At 41.4% G+C, this 22,883-nt stretch overlaps 1 protein-coding gene across 2 annotated transcripts in view; it reads left to right on the forward strand.

Annotated features, from left to right (window-relative positions):
* gpc5a (glypican 5a) overlaps positions 1-19,484 on the forward strand; it is a 100,208-nt gene extending 80,724 nt beyond the window's left edge. For both annotated transcript variants that reach the window (XM_022674921.2, XM_022674922.2), the window contains exons 10-11: positions 14,840-15,005; positions 18,718-19,484. In XM_022674921.2, coding sequence (XP_022530642.2) covers positions 14,840-15,005; positions 18,718-18,890 — 339 coding nt within the window. In that variant the 3' untranslated portion in view covers positions 18,891-19,484. The remainder of the gene's footprint in view (positions 1-14,839; positions 15,006-18,717) is intronic.
* Positions 19,485-22,883: the final 3,399 nt, after the last annotated feature.

Consider the following 22,883-nt stretch of genomic DNA (forward strand, 5'->3'; position numbering starts at 1 on the left):
TTTTAAAGTTTTACCACATTTACTTCCTGAAATCCCCCTTGAAATCCTACCCCTTGTTGGGATCAGGGTAATCCTGTTTTTTTGGATCAAAGTTATCCAAATCCTACTGAAAAGTTTTGAACAACAGAAACTGAAGGTTTGATCCATTTACAAACTAGGATTGGATTACGTGATCTGATCCGATTTCAGAATGCTTCTTTCCCTTTTGAACAACCCGTTTTCCAGATTTGATCCAATCCGATAACCAAAATCCGATCAGATTACCTCTGAACAACTGGCCCCTGGAGATACAGCAGCTGGAGATGGTACAGTATCTGCAGTGTCTTCAAGATCTAAATTAACATGATACCAGACCTTCTGGTGGCGATTCCAAATCGAATGATTTTAACATTACTTGCTCAGACATGTTTGATGGTTGCTAGGGTGTTCCAAAGTGGTTGTTATGCCATTCTAGGTGGTTGCTTTACAGTTGTAATTTATAATGATCTGCTTACTGAAAGTTTGCTTCGGTATTCCACAGGATTGGCATAAAAATTTGGGTGTCAAATCTAGATGTAAATACTTGGAAAAAAAAGCTGAAATGTTGATATTTTGTCTCATATTCCTCTTTTGATGTCTCAAACAATGTTCAAACGTATCAAGTAAAGTTACTGTAGTAATTTGGAGTAATTAGTTGTTAAAGGTAAGAAAAAGCCGGTTGGGTCGTGTATAAACCCGGAGGAGGTTTTATAGACTGGTTATTTGCTGGAAGTGTCGCTTGTGTTTACCTGCAGGTGGTTTCTGTTACCTGAGCAGATTACAGGTAAACGCACACACTGCGGCTGATTGGAGAACACTGTGTGCGGTTCTGCGCTGTGTTTGGACACCGTGTCGCTCGGTGGGCCTCAGATGGAGTGGAATGTAAATTTGGACAAACTGATTCCAAACAATCTGATCGAGCGGCAGCTTCCCACGCCCTCCACACCCTCACTTACCCCCAAACCACCCCCCACCGTGTACCCACTAACGCGCCAACGCTAACAACCCAACACCAGCCTCCCCACACTCTCCACACACTCACTAACCCCCATTTATTGAATAAAACAACAATGTTCATTTGACTCAAACATAAACATATAAATATTTTTTACAGAGCTATATAGAAACATAACTGTAAAATATTAAATATGAAAGAGATGAAGCAATGTTCAATGGTTTTCTATAGACTAATTTCATAAAGGTTCTATTATTTTATTTGTAATCACACGGAGAACTGTGTTCTGCAAGTTCTGTATGTAGAATGAATGCTGTTGCTAAAAACAAGTGTAAAAGGAACCCTCTTTAATTTTTAAGAGTGCTGCCATCTTCAACAATACCACAGCTACCATCCAGCAACCCTATAATCAAATTTATCATAATTTAAAAAAAGCAAACAAGCAACATTCAGACTTTAATGATGTTCAACAGAGTGGGTTAGTACATTTTTATCCTTTACTATTTTTACCATCCATATAGCAACCGTACAGAATTAGAACCAATGCAACCAGTAGATACTCCAGCTTTTCCAACACGATTATGTCGTGTCTGGAGAGAGATCCCGTCACCGTATCCGATGTTTTTCATTACGAGACTGCCGTAAGATCATTATTAGATCATTCCCGCCGGTTCTAGACCTTTAAAGTCTGGTGGAATTAGATTTGGCTTGTTTGGAGTTGGTATTATCTGTCAGTGAGCAGACGGAGAAATCGCGGTAATAAATATGAGGACGGCGTCGGAATGAAAGATATTAGAGTGGCTTCGCTGCGTTTATGATGATTCCTCGCGCCGGGATGTCATTCTTTATCAGTGAGGAACGTGATTATATCAGCAGCACTTCATGGCCGAGTCGGTGGCGGCGTACGCACCGGATCTGCTCAGTCGTTGTCTCTTTCCCGTCCTTGTTCACGGTCCATCGGCGCCGCGCCGGGACTCGTATCGCGTCTCCAGAGCCGCTCGACTTCCGGAACGAATCGCACAGATCCGGGAGACCCTCCGCGACGGTCCTCGCCTCCTGCTCCTGGGGGAACCCGGCGGATCCTGCCGGCGGTTTGACGTGGTTAATTACTCAGGATCTCCAGCGCTCAGGGGAACCGGTGGGGAACCGGCGGGGGTTCCGGCACTGCAGCTGCTGCAGGACGTGATGGATGGGCAGTCTCAGGAGAAGCGGTGATTTAGTGGACTGTCATGTCAGACCTGTACCAGCATCAGTGTTTACTCAACACTGCGTTTACAGTGGGAATGGGAATTTTTGTATTTTTACTCTGGCAAATGCATTGCAGGACCCTGAGGACTCTAAGGGCAAACTTTTAGGCCCTACGTTTTTGCATCATACAGTAGCAGCTGCTTAGCAACCACTAGAAATTACACAGCAACCACCTTCATACGTTCATACCTACACAACAGCAACCACATGTAACTATAGCAACAGTGTAGCAACTCCTAATAAGTATGCAACTGCATATTGCTACCATCTAACAACCCTTTAACCATGAACGTAATTAAATAAACAAACAAGCAACATTCACAAGATGTTACCATTGTAACGTCTTAGCAACCACCTGCAAATATAGCAACTGTGTAGCAACACCCTAGCAACCACTGCATGTACAACTGCTAATTGCTTTTAACAAAAAAACACTTGAAGTTAAAAAGAACCATCTTCCAATTTGTATATATATATATATATATAATTTTTATCCCATTTGTCAACAGTAACCATCTGTAACATCTTAGTAACCACATGTAACTATAGCAACAGGGTAGCAACTCCTAATAAGCATGCAACTGCTAATTGTTGTTACTAAAACATTATGTTAACATTAAAAATGTAAATAGAATCATCTCACTGCAATCTAGTACAATACCAAGTATAAAAAGGACAAAATAAATGAAATAAAAAATTTATAAATATATTAGTCATTTTGCTGACTTTACTGTTGCTCATTATATACTTCTAAGCACTGACTTTGTTTAAAGAACAGTTCTTTTAATAATCTTTTTAAATCAAATTGCATGAAAGTTCATTGTTCTATAAAATGATGCAGTTGTATCATTTGTTCTGTCCCATGTGAAAACACTGAGGCCTGGATTTATTAATGCAGATTAATTTAGTTTTTATCCACAGACACAGTGAAGAATTAAACGTTAACTAATTCAGTCATTGAATCTATAAATATATAAACTGTATTTAGTGAAATTAGTGATTTAACATAAGTCAAATTTAAAACAAGAGTAAATGTTTCTTGCTTTGCCACAAAATTAAAGAATTAAATTTATGCAAAATGGTTTTAACAGTGTTATTCTATGATCAATATTATCTGTATTATTATATCAGTAGAGTTTATTACAGTTATGTATGGGTGGATATATTGGTCAGTAAAAACAGTTAAAGAATGTTTTCAAGTTTAAGGACTTTAGGACTTGGTTTTCTATAATCTGTAATAAATATATACTCAGATTTCCTGTGTTGTTTGGGTGTTAGTAGTTCTGTGTTTAGTTTTTAGTTTCTGCAGTAGTAGATCTGAGAGTCAGTGTGAGGTTGGGACTCTGGTTAAGGCAGGTGTTTGAGGTGTTTTGATGATTTAGCCGTGCAGGTAGTTTTATGCTAATTGGTGGGGTATGGGGGTCTGTGATTGGTCCGGGCTCAGAGCTCGGGCTTCTGGCCCTGCTGTGAGTTGTAATTGTGTTGTCGCGGTGTCGTTAGCGGGGCAGAATCTCCGTAAACGCACATGTCGGGTTGCCGGCGTCTCTCTCCGGCCGGGCTAATGGGGTTATTGATCATTCTGACACGCCAACATTTCTCTGGCCGGCGTAAAGATGGGCTCAAAGCGTGCGGCGTCTGAAGCTGGTGAATTTAGATTACTTCATTCCAGCCTGGCAGAACCTTCAGACTTCGCCGCAGAGCCTCGCCAAGCCCGGGCCCTCAGAACACAGCCTTCCGGCCTGGCATTTAAACGCCACCTCTTTGAATATCGGTCACGCCGCCGCCGCAGAGATCTGTCCGCGTTCCGCTCCGCCGCTCCTCTGAAGAGCTCTGTGATTGGTTGGCGGGGCGTGTGGACAGGGAGGAGGCGGGGTCTGCGGGGGGTGCTGCCGTTCCTGTGGCGGGTTATGAAGTCGTTTATTTCATATCTTCACCGCACTGGGCTCAGACGCTCACCTGTTTCCGCGGTCCGGCTCCGCTAATGTTCATCATTAAAGTGCCAGGATGATGTATGGTCACGCTCCGGCAGAGAATACTGTAGAGACTGAACCGCACCGGAACTCACCGCTACTCACCGCCGATCTGTTTAATATTCCACTGTCCGCTCAGAGCCCACAGAGCAGTCCTCATCCAGATTCCAGAACATCTCAAACTCAAACGCTCCACCAGAACCCAACATCTCAAACTCAAACGCTCCACCTGAACCAGAACATCTCAAACTCAAACGCTCCACCAGAACCAAAACACCTCAAACTCAAACGCTCCACCAGAACCCAACATCTCAAACTCAAGCTCTCCACCAAAAACAGAACATCTCAAACTCAAACGCTCCACCAGAACCCAACACCCAAACGCAAACTCTCCACCAGAACCAGAACATCTCAAACTCAAACGCTCCACCAGAACCAAAACACCTCAAACTCAAACGCTCCACCAGAACCCAACATCTCAAACTCAAGCTCTCCACCAGAACCAAAACATCTCAAACTCAAACGCTCCACCAGAACCCAACACCCAAACGCAAACTCTCCACCAGAACCAGAACATCTCAAACTCAAACGCTCCACCAGAACCTAACATCTCAAACTCAAACGCTCCGCCAAAACCAGAACATCTCAAACTCAAACACTCCACCAGAACCAGAACATCTCAAACTCAAACGCTCCACCAGAACCAAAACACCTTAAACTCAAACGCTCCACCAGAACCAGAACATCTCAAACTCAAACGCTCCACCAGAAGCCAACATCTCAAACTCAACCTCTCCACCAGAACCCAATTAACACTGACTAATGAACAGTTATTACACTAATCATTAAATTTAGAGCGTTATTTTAGTTATAGTGACTTGTAAAAGTATTCATACCCCTTACAACCACAAATTATGTATTTTATTGACATTTTTAGTGACAAACCAACGCAAAGTAGCTTTATTTAACAGTGAAATGGCACAAAAATTATTCATGATTTTCAAAATTTTAATCAAATAAAGAAGTGTGACATGCAAAAGTACTCAGCCCCCTTACATCAATACCTAAATCCTTAATAGCACACCGTGAAAACCACTTAGCAACATGGCTTGGCAACCACTTTCCATAACAACTACAATATATACACCTGTACATTTTTTTGTTTTTAATCCCATATCAATATAATGGTGCAGGGATACATATGGGGGGTTGTGAGACAAATAGTCCCTTAATATTATTCACTATTTTCCGATCATTAACATTCTGTCTAAAACACTTAATAAACTCAAATAGAAATTTAAACATTTATAAATGTTACATCAGATAAACTCGGACTGATGTTTACAGAAGTTCTGCCGGAGTTCTGAAAGTCCGGTTTTGTTCTGCTGGTGGTTTATAGAGTCGGGTCGGGGCGCGGGTTTTGGATTGGACGAGCTGTCTGAAGCTGTCAGAAGGTATTCAGATATTTGGCTAAGCCTCTCGCTAGCAGTGGTAATTCACAGGCGCGCTGCATCGTAGAGTGTGGATCAATGCACCTGCGGTCGCCTCGGTAATTACGAGTCTGACGAAGCGCCGGTTCGCGTCCGTACGGCGGCGGCGGGGCTAATGGCCCTGTCAGGCCAAACAATAAATCAGCGTTTTCCCTCCGCCGCCCCGCGCACTCAACCTCCATCAAATAACAGGCGGTTCTGCCTCTCCCCCCGGAGCACAGCGCCCAGATTAGCTGCCTGATTGACATCTGTAAGGTCAAACATGGCTAGCGGTAGCGGCGCTTACAAAAACAATCATCGCTCTCCTCGCACTGAACCCTGCGCCACGTCTACAACTACAATCAGCCTGAAGAGAGAAAGAGAGAGAGAGAAAGAGAGAGAGACAGAAAGAGAGAGACTGCTATAAAAAAGCTAGTGGCTAATGCTAATTGTGTGCGACAGAAGGAAATATTATGCTAATATTGGGGCCAGTGGCGATTAGATTACGGCGCAGCTGTCCGCCGGCTAGTGGGGCTTTTGTTTCTGTGGAGAATTAAGAACGATAAACAGAGCATCCAAATTAAATCACAGCCAGACTAGCGGCGGCGCTAATCCGGCCCTTCTGCGGCGCCGAGCGGCGTGAGGAACTGCGCCCAGATCACAAATCCGGACACTCCCTACCAAATCATCAGAAACAAACCGGCGGCTCAGCCTGATTCACCCAGAGTCCGCCGGACTCCAGGCTAACACCTGATCACGCTCTGCTAACAACACGGGCGCTAACAGCTGCTAACACACTGTGCTAGCATACAGGTATTCCTGCCCAACAAAACTTGAAACTTGAGAGTGTTGCACGAAGGCGAACATATATAGGTAGTTTCTATGGCATCCCAGATTGTTGCTATGGTGTTGCTAAATGGTTGCCCTGGTATCGCAGGTGATTGCTTTCTATAGTATTTCTAGGTTGCTGTTATATCATCCCAGATGGTTGCTATTGTATTGCTTTGAGGTTGCTACTGTATGTGTTTGGATACTATGGTATCCAGGGAAGTTTCTGTACTGCTGATAAGTATTTACAACATAGTTGTTAATAGTTGCTATGGTATCCCAGGTGGTATTTATATGTGGACACTAGTTGGTTTCTATGGTACCCTAAATAGTTTTTGTGCTGCTGGTAGTTGCTAAGTGGTTGCTATGGTATCCGAGGTGTCCAGGTGTTTTGGCATAGTGCCTTGTTCATATGAAGAGTTGGCCACGCCTCCGCTTGGTTTCATGACAAGTAAACCCCCCTTAGTAAATTCCGCTGCTGTTCTCCCTCTGTTTTCTGGTTATGTCACGCCGTCCGTCGAAACCAAACCGAAGTCGTGTCCCCGTCTCCACATCACGAATCCCAAGCTTAAACACCTGCATCCACCAACCGAGTGACAGGTTCCTGCGTTTCCGGGTGGGTGAACGTCTCGGAGGAGTGCCCACCCGTCACACAAATTGCTCACTAATTTCTTCCGCTGTACGCTGTACAGCTGCAGCTCAGCGTGCCATGACAACTGCGCGTCACCGGACCAGAACGACCTGCAGAGCATCGCCATAGCGACCCAGCATCTCACCAGCATCTTATTCCTCGAGCTATTATACATCTGTACCTTCACATCTATACCTCAACATCCATACCTCAACATTTATATGTCAACATCTGTTCCTCGACATCCATATCACGATATCTATACATCAACATCTGTAGGTTAGCATCTGTGTCCTAATATCTGTACCTCGACATCAATACCTTGACATGTATACCTCAACATCTATACATTAGCATCTCTACCTTGAAATCTATACCTCGACATCTATACCTTGGCACATATTCCTCGACACTTATAGCTCGACATGTATACTTTGACATCTATACATCAGCATCTGTACCTCAACATCTGTACCTCCACATCTATACCTTGACTTCTATTCCTCGACATGTATACCTCAACATCTATACATCAATATCTATATCTCAACATCTATATCTCAACATTTATACCTCGACATCTATACATCAACATCTGTACCTGGACATCTGTCTTAACTGCTATTCCTTGACATCTAAATCTCTACATCTATACATCTGCATCTGTACCGCAACATCTGTACCACCACTTGTATACCTTGACATCTATACCTAAACATCTATACCTCAACGTCTACACCTCGACTTCTATTCCTCAACATCTATATCTCAACAAGTATACTTTGAAATCTATTCCTCGCCATCTATACATTAGCATCTGTACTTCGACACCTGTGTCTTGACATCTATGCCTTGGCATGTATACCGCTACATCTATACCTCAACATTGATAAACTTAAGGACCTCATTAACGTAACGTTAAGACCGAAGGTGTCTCTGACTGCAGGTTAATTGGTTGTTTACACAAAGATAAAAGCAGGACTCATCAGTGAAGGCGACCCACTGTAATTCTGAGTCACTCTGTGACAGTATAATTATTATTAATGTTATTATTGTTATAGATTCGTACTGTAGAGTATGAATGTGTGGGTGGTATTATCATCGTCTTGACCAGAATACAATACCCCCACGCAGCCACCACCATCTGGGTTTAAGCTCTAAAGCCAGTCCTGAAGGAGCTGCAGCAGTGATACAGTGGGGGCTAGCGGGTTAGCGTGTTAGCTCAGCAGCCTGGAGTTGCAGATTCATCGCAGTCTGTTTTGGCTCGTCACATTTGCATTAGCACACTGCTGACATCAACGCCATCGCTCTGCTGAAACGCTAAATATCCACCTTAATCCAAAACTCAGAATCTGACATTTAATCTTTACAGCGCTAATGTAGCCGATGCTACACGGATGCTTACGCTGTACCAGTTAGCGTAAGTATATATTATATGTTATACTGAATATAAATTGGGTTATGAGTTCTGAGTATGTTATAATGAAAGTGTGGGAGAACAGATATAAGCTGTAGCCAATCAGTTGCATGTATAAGTTTTAAAGGCATAGTAATAGATAATTAACTAAATATTTTTATATAATGTTATATATTTTTTCTCAATGTTACCCAAATTGAAGTTATAAGCAATGTTAATAAGTAAAGGTATAGACTGTAGGAGTGGAGACTGTCAGGCATGAGTATAGACTGTAGAGTATGGGTATAGACTGTAGGGTATGGGTATAGAGTATGGAAAAACCTGTGGTTGTAGACTGTATGGTATGAGTATAGCTTGTATTGTGTGGATATAGAGTGTAGGGTATAGGCTATAGGGCATGAGTATAAACTCTAGGGTGCGGATGGTATAGACTGTAGGGTATAGGTGTTATAGACTGTAGGGTATAGGCTGTAAGCCATGAGTATTAACTCTAGGGTGTAGATGGTATAGACTGTAGGGTATAGGCTGTAGGCCATGGTTATAGACTGTAGGGTATAGATGGTATAGACTGTAGGGTATGGATGGTGTAGACTGTAGGTTATTGGAGGTAAGAGTAAGAAATTGTATTTTATATGTAAGTAATAGATATACAGTAACAGGAATGGTGTGTGTATGTTATGGGTTAAAGACAGATATTGATTAATAAAATGATTGATGGGTTGGTGCAGGTGTAAGACGAGCACCTGAGTGGTAAATAAGTGTGGCGGTGAAACGTGAGGACTGGTGAAACGTGGTGAAATACGGTGAGGAACAGTGGGATATCTGCTCTTTAAAAGCCGGAGGAGTTAAAGAGGAGAAGCTTTAGATTTGCAGGAGCAGAAAAGCACTTTGAAAAAGTGAGACGGTGCTTTTGTTTAATCCCGATCGATAGCTTCACGCCTCCGGCTCTTAATCCCCGCGCTCTGTCCTCGCTTATCTGCGCATCGCTAGTTGCTAGCGCTGACGCTCCTCCGCCAGCCCTCGTTCTTTTTCTCCTGCCGATAATTCTCCCCACAATAACCCGGCGTTCCCGTCTGAATGAAAGGCTGCTCTGATAGCGGCCTGTTTCCCCCTAAACCCCGTGCTCTATCTGCACCGAGCGCCGCGGATCAATACCCAGCGACGGCTCGCGCACCGTTAGCGTGACATTTCAGGTCGTTTGGTTTATGTGATAGATGGACGACCCTGCCGGGGGGTTTCTCGCCCTCTCCCAGAACATCAGAAGAATAAAATCACACCCTGACGAGGAGTCGTCGCGCGCTAACCCGCTAATCATCTTTCCACCGCTCGTTTGTTTTGCCGCAGCCAGGCGGTTAGCTGTTTAGCGCTATCGACCCTCTCAGAGACCCTTAAATTCACTCATTTCTCCGCCTCTTGAAGTGGAACGGTCCTGGAAATGAAGGCAGAGGACCTTTCCTCGGTTCTGATTGAGTTACTGTAGCGGCTAAAGTTCGGGATTAGCCGCTAATGCTCAGGATTATAGCAGAGAGGAAAATCTCCTAATTAGCTCCATGCTCATTCTGCACTCCAAACAACTGAGTGTCCACTTTAAATATCACAGGAAAAGATGACATAATCAGGAAATAATGGATATTTAATCATGTCTCAGTAATAGCATGTATCTCCTGCTAATGCTAAAGTGTTAGTGTAATGCTAAGCTTTATGAAGTTCTCATGTATTATTATTAGAGTATGAGTATAGAGTGTAGATTATGGGTATAAAGTATGGTTATAGACTGTAGGGCATTGGTATTTGTAGAGCATAGATTAGATTAGGGTTCTAGATTGTAGGCTATGGGTATAGGTTGTAGAGTATGGGTATAGATTGCAGGGGTATAAACTGTTGGATATGGGTATAGCATGTAAAGCCTGGGTATAGATTGTACAGTATAGGTATAGAGTATGGGTATACAGTGTAGGGTATGTGTATAGAGAATGTGTATAGACTCTAGGGTTATGGAGAGTAGAGATTTAGACTATAGGGTGTGTATATAAACTGTAGGGTCTGGGTATAGACTGTAGAGACTGTTTAATGTTATAGACAGTAGGGTATGGTGCTATAGACTGTAGAGGCTGTTTAATGTTATAGACAGTAGGCTATGGGTGGTATAGACTGTTAAGGCTGCTTAATGTTATAGACAGTAGGATATGGGTGGAATAGACAGCAGGGTATGGGTGGTATAGACTGTGGAGGCTGTTTAATGTCATAGACAGTAGGCTATGGTGCTATAGACTGTAGAGGCTGTTTAATGTTATAGACAGTAGGCTATGGGTGGTATAGACTGTTAAGGCTGCTTAATGTTATAGACAGTAGGATATGGGTGGAATAGACAGCAGGGTATGGGTGGTATAGACTGTGGAGGCTGTTTAATGTCATAGACAGTAGGCTATGGTGCTATAGACTGTAGAGGCTGTTTAATGTTATAGACAGTAGGCTATGGGTGGTATAGACTGTTAAGGCTGTTTAATGTTATAGATGGTAGGGTATGGATGGTATAGACTGTAGAGGCTGTTTAATGTTGTAGACAGTAGGAAATGGGTGTTTTAGACTGTAGGGTGTGTGTAAAGACTGTTAAGGCTGTTTAATGTCATAGACAGTAGGGTATGGGTGGTATAGACTGTAGAGGCTGTTTAATGTTAAAGACAGTAGGGTATGGGTGGTATAGACTGTTAAGGCTGTTTAATGACATAGACAGTAGGGTGTGTGTATAGACTGTAGAGGCTGTTTATTGTTATAGACAGTAGTACATGGGTGGAATAGACTGTAGGGTGTGGGTATAGACTGTAGAGGCTGTTTAATGTTATAGACAGTAGGGTATGGGTGGAATAGACTGTAGAGGCTGTTTAATGTTATAGACAGTAGGGTATGGGTGGTATAGACTGTAGAGGCTGTTTAGTGTTATAGACAGTAGGTATAGTATAGGAATTATGCTGAGCACATTCAGAGGAGGACGGCTGATAAGAGAAGAGTAGAAGGAGATAAAGGGTTTCTGCGCTGCAGGACCTCCACTGTGGTCAAACATCACACCCACACACACACTAACACACACACCCTCACACTCACACACACACACACACACACACACACACACCTGTGTGTGATTGACAGCGAGGAGAGTGATGCTGGTTTTCTGGATTCTCAGTTCCCTCGGGTGATAAACACTTCAGCTGTGTTTTGAAGGACGTGGACAAAAAGGCGGAAACAAGGGAACGTGAGAATGTTGTGCTGCACTGTAGGAAACTCGCTAATGATGAAAACACCACACAACATCTAACATCTAACAGATAAAACAAGATAAAACAAGAGCTCATCTTCACCTGGACAATACCAGCACTGCTCTAACCTTCAGTAATAACAGTAATAATAACACTGTTTCCTCCTCTCGCTCCTCACATCCGTAATAACACTCGTTTCAGGTCTCAGTCTGATGGTATGGAGCATAGCGATGATGTACTGTGACATCAGGAGTGGGCGGAGCTACCTGCAGGTCACCTGATGTTAATTAGGATTGATGGAGACATGTTGTGTTGAAATTACTTTACTATTAACTTCCATTCATAAAATAGAAACAGGCATTCCTGAAGGAACGCTCACATCAATGGCTGTGGTATTCTATGTGGTTGCTATGGAGTAGCTAAGTAAAATCTAGGTGGTAGGTGCAATGCGAATGAGAAGGTGTGTACTGTATGTTGTTGCTAAATCTAACCAACCTAGGTGGTTGCTATGGTGGTGTTAAGTGGTATCTAGGTGATCTCTAAGGAATTCCTTACTTGTATGTAGGTGGTTGTTATGGGGTTGCTAAGTTGTTTCTAAGTGGTTCCTATGGTTTTCCCAAGTGATATCTATGTGGTTGCTAGGGTGTTGCTAAGTGAAATCTAGGTGAAATCTTGGTGGTAGGTATGTTGTTGCTAAGTGGTACCTAGATAGTTGCTATGGTGTTAAGTGGTATCTTGGTGATCGCTAAGGAATTCTTGACTTGTATGCAGGTGGTTGTTATGGAGTTGCTAAGTTGTTTTTAAGCGGTTGCTATGGTTTTGCCAAGTGATATCTAGGTGGTTGCTATATAATATTTATATACTTTTTATAATATTTATATACCACTTAGCAACACCATAGCAGCCACCTAGATACCACTTTATAACTTAAGTGGTATCTAAGCTCCACCCGTACACTGTAGGTGGCTGCTATGGTGGCTGCTAAGCTCCACCTGTACACTGTAGGTGGCTGCTATGGTGTTGCCAGGTGGTTCCTAAGGAGTTGCTAGGAGGTTATTGAGGTGTTGCTGGAAGGTTACTGTGGTAATGATAGCACAAATGATTTAGTTATACCAACTGTTCACAAGAAACTTAATAATGTTAGTTGGGGAACATTTCTCATAACTTATTTTTTATCTTTCAACATTTATTTAAGTATGATTTTTAAGAGTGTAGTTTTAAAGCTCAGTTTAACTACAGTGTACGGGTGGAGCTCGGGTGGAGCTCTGCACTAGACTGTACTTTGTTTGCTGATGTTAGCTGTTTTAGCATTGTTAGCACATTTGCACATATTCACATTCCCTCTGTATACTCTTACTTTGCTCTGCTGGTAATGTGATAGTTAGCGATGTTAGCGTGTTAGCAGTGTTAGCGTATTCGCACGCATCCACATCCCCTGCTCTGTGCGGTACTTTTATCTTGCTCTGCTGGTGTTGTTAGCGCCATTAGCACGTTTACACGATTTTGTGTGTGAGAGTGTGACTGTGGTGTGCTGTCCTTTTTTTTTTTTTACTCTGGTTGCTAAAAGTGACGTTAGCACCGTTAACGCCTTAACACACATTTACATTCCTTCTGCTTTAATTAAATTAGAACTGTACTTGTGTGTGTGTGTGTGTGTGTGTGTGTACTGTAGTGAGCAAGTGTGCACTGTACTGCATGTTTATGTTAAGTGCTTGCACGTGGGCGTTAACCACGGTGTTCCCTGAATCGTCCAATTAAATCAAACGTGTGTTAAAATGTGTTTAAATTGGAAATACGTCTATAAAAGCTGTATTTCCTATAAACGTATAAACTTTAGCCTGTTAATGTTTGATTGATGCCGAATTTACACACATCCACATTCTTTCTGCTTTAATTATCTGATTTTTATTCACGTAACCGGGAGAACTGTGTGTGTGTGACAGAGTGTGTGTCTGTGTGTGTGTGTGTGTGTGTGTGTGTGTGAGTGTGTGTGTGTGCATGCTCTATTCTCATTAGCATGCTAACGAACAACAGAGAACAGAAAACACTTGAATAGCTATTAATTAGCGCTTAATATTAAAGGGCCAGTACTCAGTGTTTTTTATTTTCCCTCGAGATCCACAATTTACATCTTTACACAACAGAAATCTGAGGTAATTTGCCTGTTTTTTTCTCTTAATCTTTATAATTAAACATTAAACATGTGCGAAACATGATCGTAAACGATACGCGCATGAGGAAAATAAAACTCTCATAGAAACTTAAAATTTTACTCTGTTTTACTGTATTACTTTCATTATTCTATATTAATCACAGTCAGCTTGATTTAGGGCGTGTCAGTGTGACTTTGCTTTCATAACCACAGGAAAAGTACATGTACTGATTCTCTTAATTAATCATGGGTGTGGTTAATTTTGGGCTTAAAGTGAAATAAACCAATCAGAGAGTCTCTCTGTCGCTCATCATTCCTTTTAAGAGTAGAACCAGGTGAGCTCTGACTTTGGCGGATTGCTATTTTAACGGTGCAGCTCCCTGGACGTGTCCATCAAACGCTTCTCTTCTCAGCAGAGGAAACTGAGCTGCTGGTTGACGCTGTGAAGGAGCTCCAGCAGCTCATTTACGGGAACAGCAATGTTATTTTATTTACTTTTCTGTTTATTGTTGATGTAAAAGTTGGGTTTGTGCTGTTGTGTGTTCATGTGTGTGTAATAAGTGGGGGTGTACGCTCGGCTCGGCGCACCTTTGTTACCGAGATAGTGATGAACGTCTGACTGTTGGCTTCTGTCTAGGTTGTCTTCAGTCAGTGGAGCTCCTGTGTTTTCTGTTACCAAGATAAACAAGCAAAACTCCAGAAATGTACCTGAACACACCTCATTTCATAACCAGAACACCACGCCCATCAGTGTAGATATATTCAGAAGCTCTGCTGCTGTTTAAATCAGGCTGGTGGAAGGAGTGAAAATACACTGTTGGTGGGGGAAAGATAGAAATGAGCAATAAAAATGATGTGTGTTTGTGTTTAATACTGTGTGTGTGTGTGTATGTTCAGCTCCTGCAGGGTCGGTCGATACCGAAGTTGGGGACGTTGGATCAGATAGAGACGGGTAGCGGCGACGCCGAGGGTCTGTACAGCGGCGACTGTGACGATGAGGACGGGTGCTGGGGGTCCGGATCCGGTCCAGGGGGGAAGAGTCCGGCCGTCAGAACCACCAACTGTGAGTACTCAGTCCTCAGCCAATCACATGGCGATTCAGAGAACTGTTTTCAGCCAATCACACGACGAGATCAGAACAAACCACAGCATCGTTTTAGTTTTATTAATAAACCTGCAGTGAGCCAACGCTTAACCAACCCACAGCCGTGACACTTCAACCACCCTAAAGGCCCTTAGCAACACTCAACAATCAACTGCTTAGCAACCAACCTGTTACCATACCAAAACCAACAGCTGTACCATAGCAATACTGTTGCAGCCACCTAAAAAAACCCTTAACAACTTGTTGCAACACTTTATCATCTAACATTATTACCAAAACATCTTAGCTACATCTTAGCAACCAAATCCTATGCCATAGCAACACACTGGTAACCACCTAGCAATACATTAGCAACTTATACAAAGGCCACAGCAAAATCAAAGTAACCACAGAACAAAACATTATCAACTGCCTAGCAACACCCTAGCAACCAACACCTATTCCACAACAACACCTTAGCAGCCACCCAGCAATGCTTTAGACATATACCTTAGCTCCTATAATTTAACAACGCCTTAGCGACCAGCACTTTACCAAAGCAACACCTTAGCGACCAGCACTTTACCATAGCAACACCTTAGCAACCAGCACTTATAATCATGCTTGCAATTTCTAATTGAGATGTCAGTAATGTTTAAACAGATCAGGGAGTCCAGGGAGGCGTGGCCTGATCCTGCACATGCTCAGAAACATGTTCTGGAAATTTTCTCCCTGTTTCCAATCAATACAGCCTGCTGAGAGCCGCGGGCTAACGCTAATAGTACTGCTATTAATAAAGATATACAGAAAATCTCACACACACACAAACACTCACTAATACACACACTATACACACACATACACTGCGCAGTGAGGATTAGCGTGCGGATGCTAAAACACAGTTGGAACGTCGCCCAGTCAGATTCTGTCTGACCTGTGATCTTTAGACGACGCCCAATTAGCATACGGTTGCTAACGCAGGAACAGCTACTAATTAGCGCTAATTCTGTTTCTTCAGACTTTAAAGGGCCAAAATAACAGAAAACTGAATATTCATGATTTCCAATTTTGTTTCAGTAAACATTGCTGAGGTTTTCTCAGTCTATGTACAGCAGTTTAGCCCCGCCCATTTAAATTACCTCAGTTTAGCTCCTCCCATTTAAATGACAGTAATTTAGCTATTTAAGTAAATTATAATACAGATCAGCCAGTAAAATCAGAGCTCATTTACATATACAGCTCTGGAAAAAAAAAATGAAGAAAGCACTTCAGTTTCTGAATCAGTTTCTCTGATTTTGCTATTTATAGGTTTATGTTTGAGTAAAATGAACTTTGTTGTTTTATTCTATAAACTACAGACAACATTTCTCCCAAGTTCAAAATAAAAGTATTTTAGACATAGAGCATTTATTTACAGAAAACAACAAAAATATGCAGAGCTTTCAGACTTTCAAATAATGCAAAGAAAACAAACAAGTTCATATTCATAAAGTTTTAAGAGTTCAGAAATCAATATTTGTAGGAATAACTCTGGTTTTTAATCACAGTTTTCATGCATCTTGGCATCATGTTCTCATCCACCAGTCTTACACACTGCATTTGGATAACTTTATGCTGCTTTACTCCTGGTGCAAAAATTAAAGCAGCTCAGTTTGGTTTGATGGCTTGTGATCATCCATCTTCCTCTTGATTAAATTCCAGAGGTTTTAATTTGGTAAAATCAAAGAAACTTACTTAAGTGCTCTCTTATTTTTATTTAGAGCTGTATGTATGTACGAGTAAGCCTGGTGTAGGGGTGTATTGTGGGTAGTCTGGGTGTAGGCGCTGTAGGTAGAGGATACGGGTTCGGGTAGTTCTGATTGGATGACTGATACTTAGTGATCAGCCGGGAGAATCTGGCCGGTTCTGGACGTGGAGCAGAGAAATGGCAGAGAGGAGCAGCAGATGGTTGGAGTTTTGGCTGTAAATCTGTCCAGAACCCAGTTTTAGTGAGATATAAGCTGTTAGAGATCAGCAACACGTGTCCAGAACTCTGCGCCAGAACCGTCTCCAGGCAACCAAACCGTCCACGCCGCGAAACCCAGCGAATTTCCTCCATTTATCACAAACTGTAAAACGCCAACTCAAATTATCACAGAAATTAATCATTATCTCATACTCTCACAGCTTTTACTCACACTTACATCCACACACCAAAACTCACACTTCTCTCCTTAAAACACAAACTTAAACGTGTTTTATTAAGATTATAAGTGATAAACCAACACAAAGCAGCTCATAACTGTAAACTGAAATTAATACGATATATGGTTTTCAAAATTTTAAGCAAATGACTCGATAGAGTTAATAATCCAGCTGTGTGTAATTTAGTGTCAGTATAAATACAGCTGTTCTGAAAAGACCTCTGTGGTTTATTAGTGAACACTTGTGAACAAACAGCATCATGAAGACCTAATAATGAATTTACCAGACAGGTCAGAGATAAAGTTGTGGAGATAAAGAAGTTTAAAGCAGGATTAGATTATAAAAAAACACATCCCAATCTTTGATCATCCCAAGCAGCTCTGTTCCATCAATCCATCATCCAAAAACCAATAAAGCTGAAACAGTTATTCTACTAAAACTGTTTCTACAAACCTACCAAGACATGAACCAACCATCCACCCAAACTGACAGATCCAGCAAGGAGAGCCAAGAGACCCATGATCACTCTGGAGGAGCTGCAGAGATCCACAGCTCAGGTGGATCAGGTGGATCTGTCCACAGGACAACTATAAGTCCTGCTCTCCACAAATCTGATCTTTATGGGAGAGTGAAAGAAGAAAAACATTGTTAAAAGAAAAACGTAAGAAGTGCTGTTTGCAGTTTGTAGCTACAAATCATGTAGGAACACAGTAAAATTGTGGAAGAAGATTCTGTTCTTAGATCAGAAAAAAGTAACTCCTCTCCTCACCCTAAACACACACTCCATCCCCACTGTGAAACATGGTGGTGGCAGCATCATGCTGTGGGGATAAGCTTTTCTTCAGCAGGGACAGATTTAGAAAGCTGGTCAGAGTTGATGGATGGAAGATGGATGGAGATAAATAAATACAGGACAATCCAGGAAGAAGAAAACCTGTTGGGGGCTGTAAAAGGCTTTTGGAGACCTTCCAGCAAGACGATGACCCTAAACATACAGCCAGAGCTACAGTGGAGCTATAATGATTTAGATCAGAGAATATTCATGTGTTAGAATGATCCAGTTAAAGTCCTAAATACCTAAATCCCATTGATCTTCTGTGGAGAGACATGAAAACTCCTGTTCACAGACGCTCTCCATCCAACCTGACTGATCTTCAGCTGTTTTGAAAAGAAGAATGGAGGAAACATCCATCCATACAAACAACCCAAAAGACCTGCAACTGTAACTACAGCGAAAGATGGAGCTACTAAGTATTCATATAGACTTAAAATGTTGTATATCATGTTTCATTTTCATTCCATTTCACTTTTAATTACATGCTATTTTGTGTTGATCTATCACTTAAAATCTCATTAAAATACTTTTAAGTTTGTGGTTATAACAAAAAAGAAATTATGAAAAAAGTTAAAAAGGGGTGAATAATGTAATTAACATAATTTACAAAAACGTACACGACTATTTGTATTTGTAGACGTTTTAAACGTTTTTCTTTTTTCTGTTTTCCAGTGATTCCAGAGAAGAACACTAACCATCGGAACCATCAACCACGTCACAACGACTTCGGACAGACGGGTTCCTCAAGTTCTTCAGGTTCTTCAAGTTCCTCAAGCTTTAGGACCACTAAGAACGTCCTGCTGATCCTGATTCCTGTATTCACACTGTCTCTCCTGCTGCTGTAACACCTGCCCCCAGGGGGCGCCGAAAACACTTTTCACCCAGTAGGTGAAAAAAAAAAAACTATAAAATTGAGCGAGAGATTCTGGACCAGCGGAGAGAAGAGCGCTTTCATCTCCAGGACAAGATCATCATAATCCAGTCGGATACGAGTCGGACGTTATCAATGATCGCAACGAACAATTAATGACGCTAAATCTGTCTGCACTGTACGAATCATCCAATCCCGGCTCAGTTCTGAACTCAACGTTTCTCTTTTTTCCGACTCTGCACAATTAATCCTCTTCACTCTGGGCTAAGTTAACACTGACGCTGTACGATATATTTATAACGTAGTTCTTACGCATAATGCACTTCAACTTCGTAAAAACGAAAGCGTATAAATGCATAAATGCAGTATATTTAGTTCATGATCTGCTTCTGGAACTTTTTCTGGTACTATGTACCCCGAGACTTATTTGATGTTTCTGTTTTAACGAGCTGTAATTTTAAGATTTTTATCGTAATTCTATAACGAACTCTACGCAGTCTTTATTGATATGCTGTATATTTATTCTGGGTTTATATTCAGAGACATTAAACTGATGATGTTGATCTTTTCTCTTTGTTCTCAACTTGTTTTTTATAGACCTGTGTGATGACATCATTATAATAATTATTAAAATCAATGTAGATATTTTACAGAAACGCTAATAGAAGTTTTAATAGCTTTATTTATTGTTTAATAAACTGCTGAATAGGCGGGGCTAATTTTACAGTAGTTTGAATTGGCGGAGTTTATTCTACTGTAGGTTGATTGGGTGGGGCTTATTTTATGGTAGTTTGAATGGGCGGGGCTTATTTTCTAGTAGGTTGAACAGGCGGTGCTTATTGTACTGTAGGTTGAATGGTCGGGCCTTATTTTATGGTAGTTTGAATGGGCGGGGATTATTTTCTAGTAGGTTGAATGGGCGGGGCTTATTTTCTATTAGGTTGAACGGGCAGGACTTTTTCTGCAGTATGGGCGAGGCTTAACCTGCTAAGCAGAGGAACCTGAACTGCTAAACAGAAGTATACTGGCCAAAAAGGAGGAGCTATATTGCACAAGGCTGAGTGGGTGGGGCTTAACTGGTATACACATATGAATCACGAAGGTCTATGTTATGACAGGTTATAACATCACAGACATGATGAATTACAAACAGACTGGTTTTGTAGAATTATACGTTGAGGTAATTTTAATAACAACTATATTAACTAATATTAACTAATATGAACTAAGTTAAGTAAAGCTAAGCTAAGTTAACAAAACTGTAATAAAAAAGACTTTCTTTTAAAGTTAATCGAGCGCTGTAAGTTAATCTGCACAGATTTCTCTCCTGAAAACTGTTTATTTGGGTGGGTAAAGCGCTTCTGTTTATTTACAGTAAGTTTAGATTCACAAATTTCTCCATCACTAAGGGTGAAGCATTAGCATTAGTGGCTAACCGCTCCAGCAGTGCTAGCCGGAGTTAGTAGCATTTTTTGGAAAAATGTAAGCTTTTTAAGAGCACCTTATAGTGCAGAAAAACAGTAATGAAAAAGCACAAAATTTAAGGTGTATCCAAACTTTTGATTGGTTCTGTATGTTAGTGGTATGTTTTGTAACTGTATGATTTTATATTTTTACAGTTAAATTATAAGCAATGCTGGTGTTTTCTGCGCTTTAGCGTCGCTCCAGTCGTCAGTTCAGGTCTTTCAGCTTCTGATAATAATTCAGAGCGTGGTCCTCGCCGCCTCGCTGCCTCGTCTGAGGCTCGATTCTGAGACGGTTTGAGGAATTCTGATTGAGGGAGACTCGGATCGGCTCTCGTCGCTCTGGAGACGCTTCTCTCCGTCATACAGATGAATAACGGAAATTGAGGTAATGACAATTATAGACACGCCGCCGTCGGACGGCCCATCTGCTGATTTCCCGTCACCCCGCCGCCGGTAAATCAGCCTCCGGAGACTCATCCACCCCCGACTCCTCCTCCACCCATCACTCCATCCCTCAATCAGGCCCGGCTGATTAATCGTCTCCCTCGTTCTTCAGGGTGGCGATGTCACGGGTCATCACGGCGCGCCGGCGTCTCTACAATAACATTTCTTTCAGCTCCTGTCATCCTGTCGCCGTCCGGCCGCTTTAACTCCAGCCGGCGCCATAATTTACGACTCGCCGTCGCTTTCACTCATCCATCTCACTTCCCACGAGCTGCAGCCACGCCCCCTCCATCAGACCACACCCCCCGCTTCTGGAGAGCATCTGGGCGTCACATCTGGAGCTGAAAGTGCAGCTAATCTCCTGATGAAAGGCCAGATAAACAGAAACCCGGGAGTTTCTTCACAAACCGAGGTCCTTCAGGGTCACCAAACATTCATTTTCTGCCTCGCCGACCTTCTGACCCCGAAAAGAACTGCTGAAAGTTTGTTGTTTATAGAGATTCTGCTGCTTTCAAAGACTCAAACTCAGAGATTCACTGTTTCTTCTTCAATCTAGTGTTTATTAAAGGTGTTTATAGACTAATATCTCCTATTCTAGTATTTAGAAGTGTTTATTTAGGGTGTTTATAGACTAATATCTCATATTCTAGTGTATAGGAGTGTTTATTGAGGGTGTTTATAGACTAATGTGTCCTATTCTAGTGTATAGGAGTGTTTATTGAGGGTGTTTATAGACTAATATCTCCCATTCTAGTGTATAGAAGTGTTTATTGAGGGTGTTTATAGACAAATATCTCCTATTTTAGTGTATAGGAATGTTTATTGAGGGTGTTTATAGACTAATATCTCCCATTCTAGTGTATAGAAGTGTTTATTGAGGGTGTTTATAGACAAATATCTCCTATTTTAGTGTATAGGAGTGTTTATTGAGGGTGTTTTTAGACTAATAGGAGTGTTTATTGTAAGTGAAATCTATACAGAGAGTCGAGTCTTTAATCTCTTTTTCGTATTCGTGACATGTCTAGTGTTTAATGTTTATTATTCACAGTGGACTAGAGGAAATATCTGAGTTGTTTTTTATTGTTATTTATTTATTTTTAGAGAGAGTCGGGCGCGAGTGGCCTTGTAATTGGTAGAGTGTAATTATTTGGAAATTGGTTGCTATTATTGTATGAATAATGTTATTTGCATTCATGTGTAACGGTGTGTTTAGAATTACAGCGTGACCTTTAGCTTCACCGCGCCGGTTTGTGAATAATTCTGCGTATTTTGTGTTTGTTATCTGTGGAATTAAAGACTTATGTCTTTCCCCCGGTGTGTTGTTTGTCTGCTCGGTGCAGATTGAATAATCTGTTAATAAGATTAGCTTTGATTAATGTTAATATGATTCTGTGTTTGCGGGGCTGAATGTTAAGCGGTGGGAACCTGTTGCTGGGAGCTCCGCGGGCCTCGGGCTCGGTTCTGTAAGAGGTTTATACGGTGCTGTAGTGGTCGGGGTGGTTTCGCCGCGGGTTTGGGCTGTATAGTTTGGGTCGTTATGTAACTGGTTTAGTGGCGGTGAGACCACGGCTCAGTGCACAGCAGCGTTAGCTTAGCCTTTAGCATCAATCACAACTCAGCTTCTTATTGAGTTTAGAATTCAGAGTAACACATGCATATAATTTATAAATCCTGCTTTTTTTCTGCTGTTTTTAGACTTTTTTAGTGATTATTACAGATTTTATATTTAGTTTATTTTTTTTTAATTTTCAGTAAAATATGTTAAAATTTCCAGACAGTTTGTATTATTTCAGGTTGAACATGTTAACATATGTAACTAATGTGGAAACTTTATTGTTTATTCTTTATATGCTAATTAATCACGTGACAGAATTAACAGGGTCTGGTGATGCATTAGTGAGATTTTATTTTGTGATTTAGCACAGCGCTCCTTTTAAGCTGCTATAAGCTGTATAATTTAATTAATTGACACCATATATTTATTCATTGAATTTCTCATTGAATCTTATTTTTTTTGTACAATGTTTATTTTTTCATAGAACATTGTATTTTTAGTA

The sequence above is a fragment of the Astyanax mexicanus genome, chromosome 21, assembly GCF_023375975.1.
Source record: "Astyanax mexicanus isolate ESR-SI-001 chromosome 21, AstMex3_surface, whole genome shotgun sequence".
In the NCBI taxonomy this organism is placed as follows: Eukaryota; Metazoa; Chordata; class Actinopteri; order Characiformes; family Acestrorhamphidae; genus Astyanax; species Astyanax mexicanus.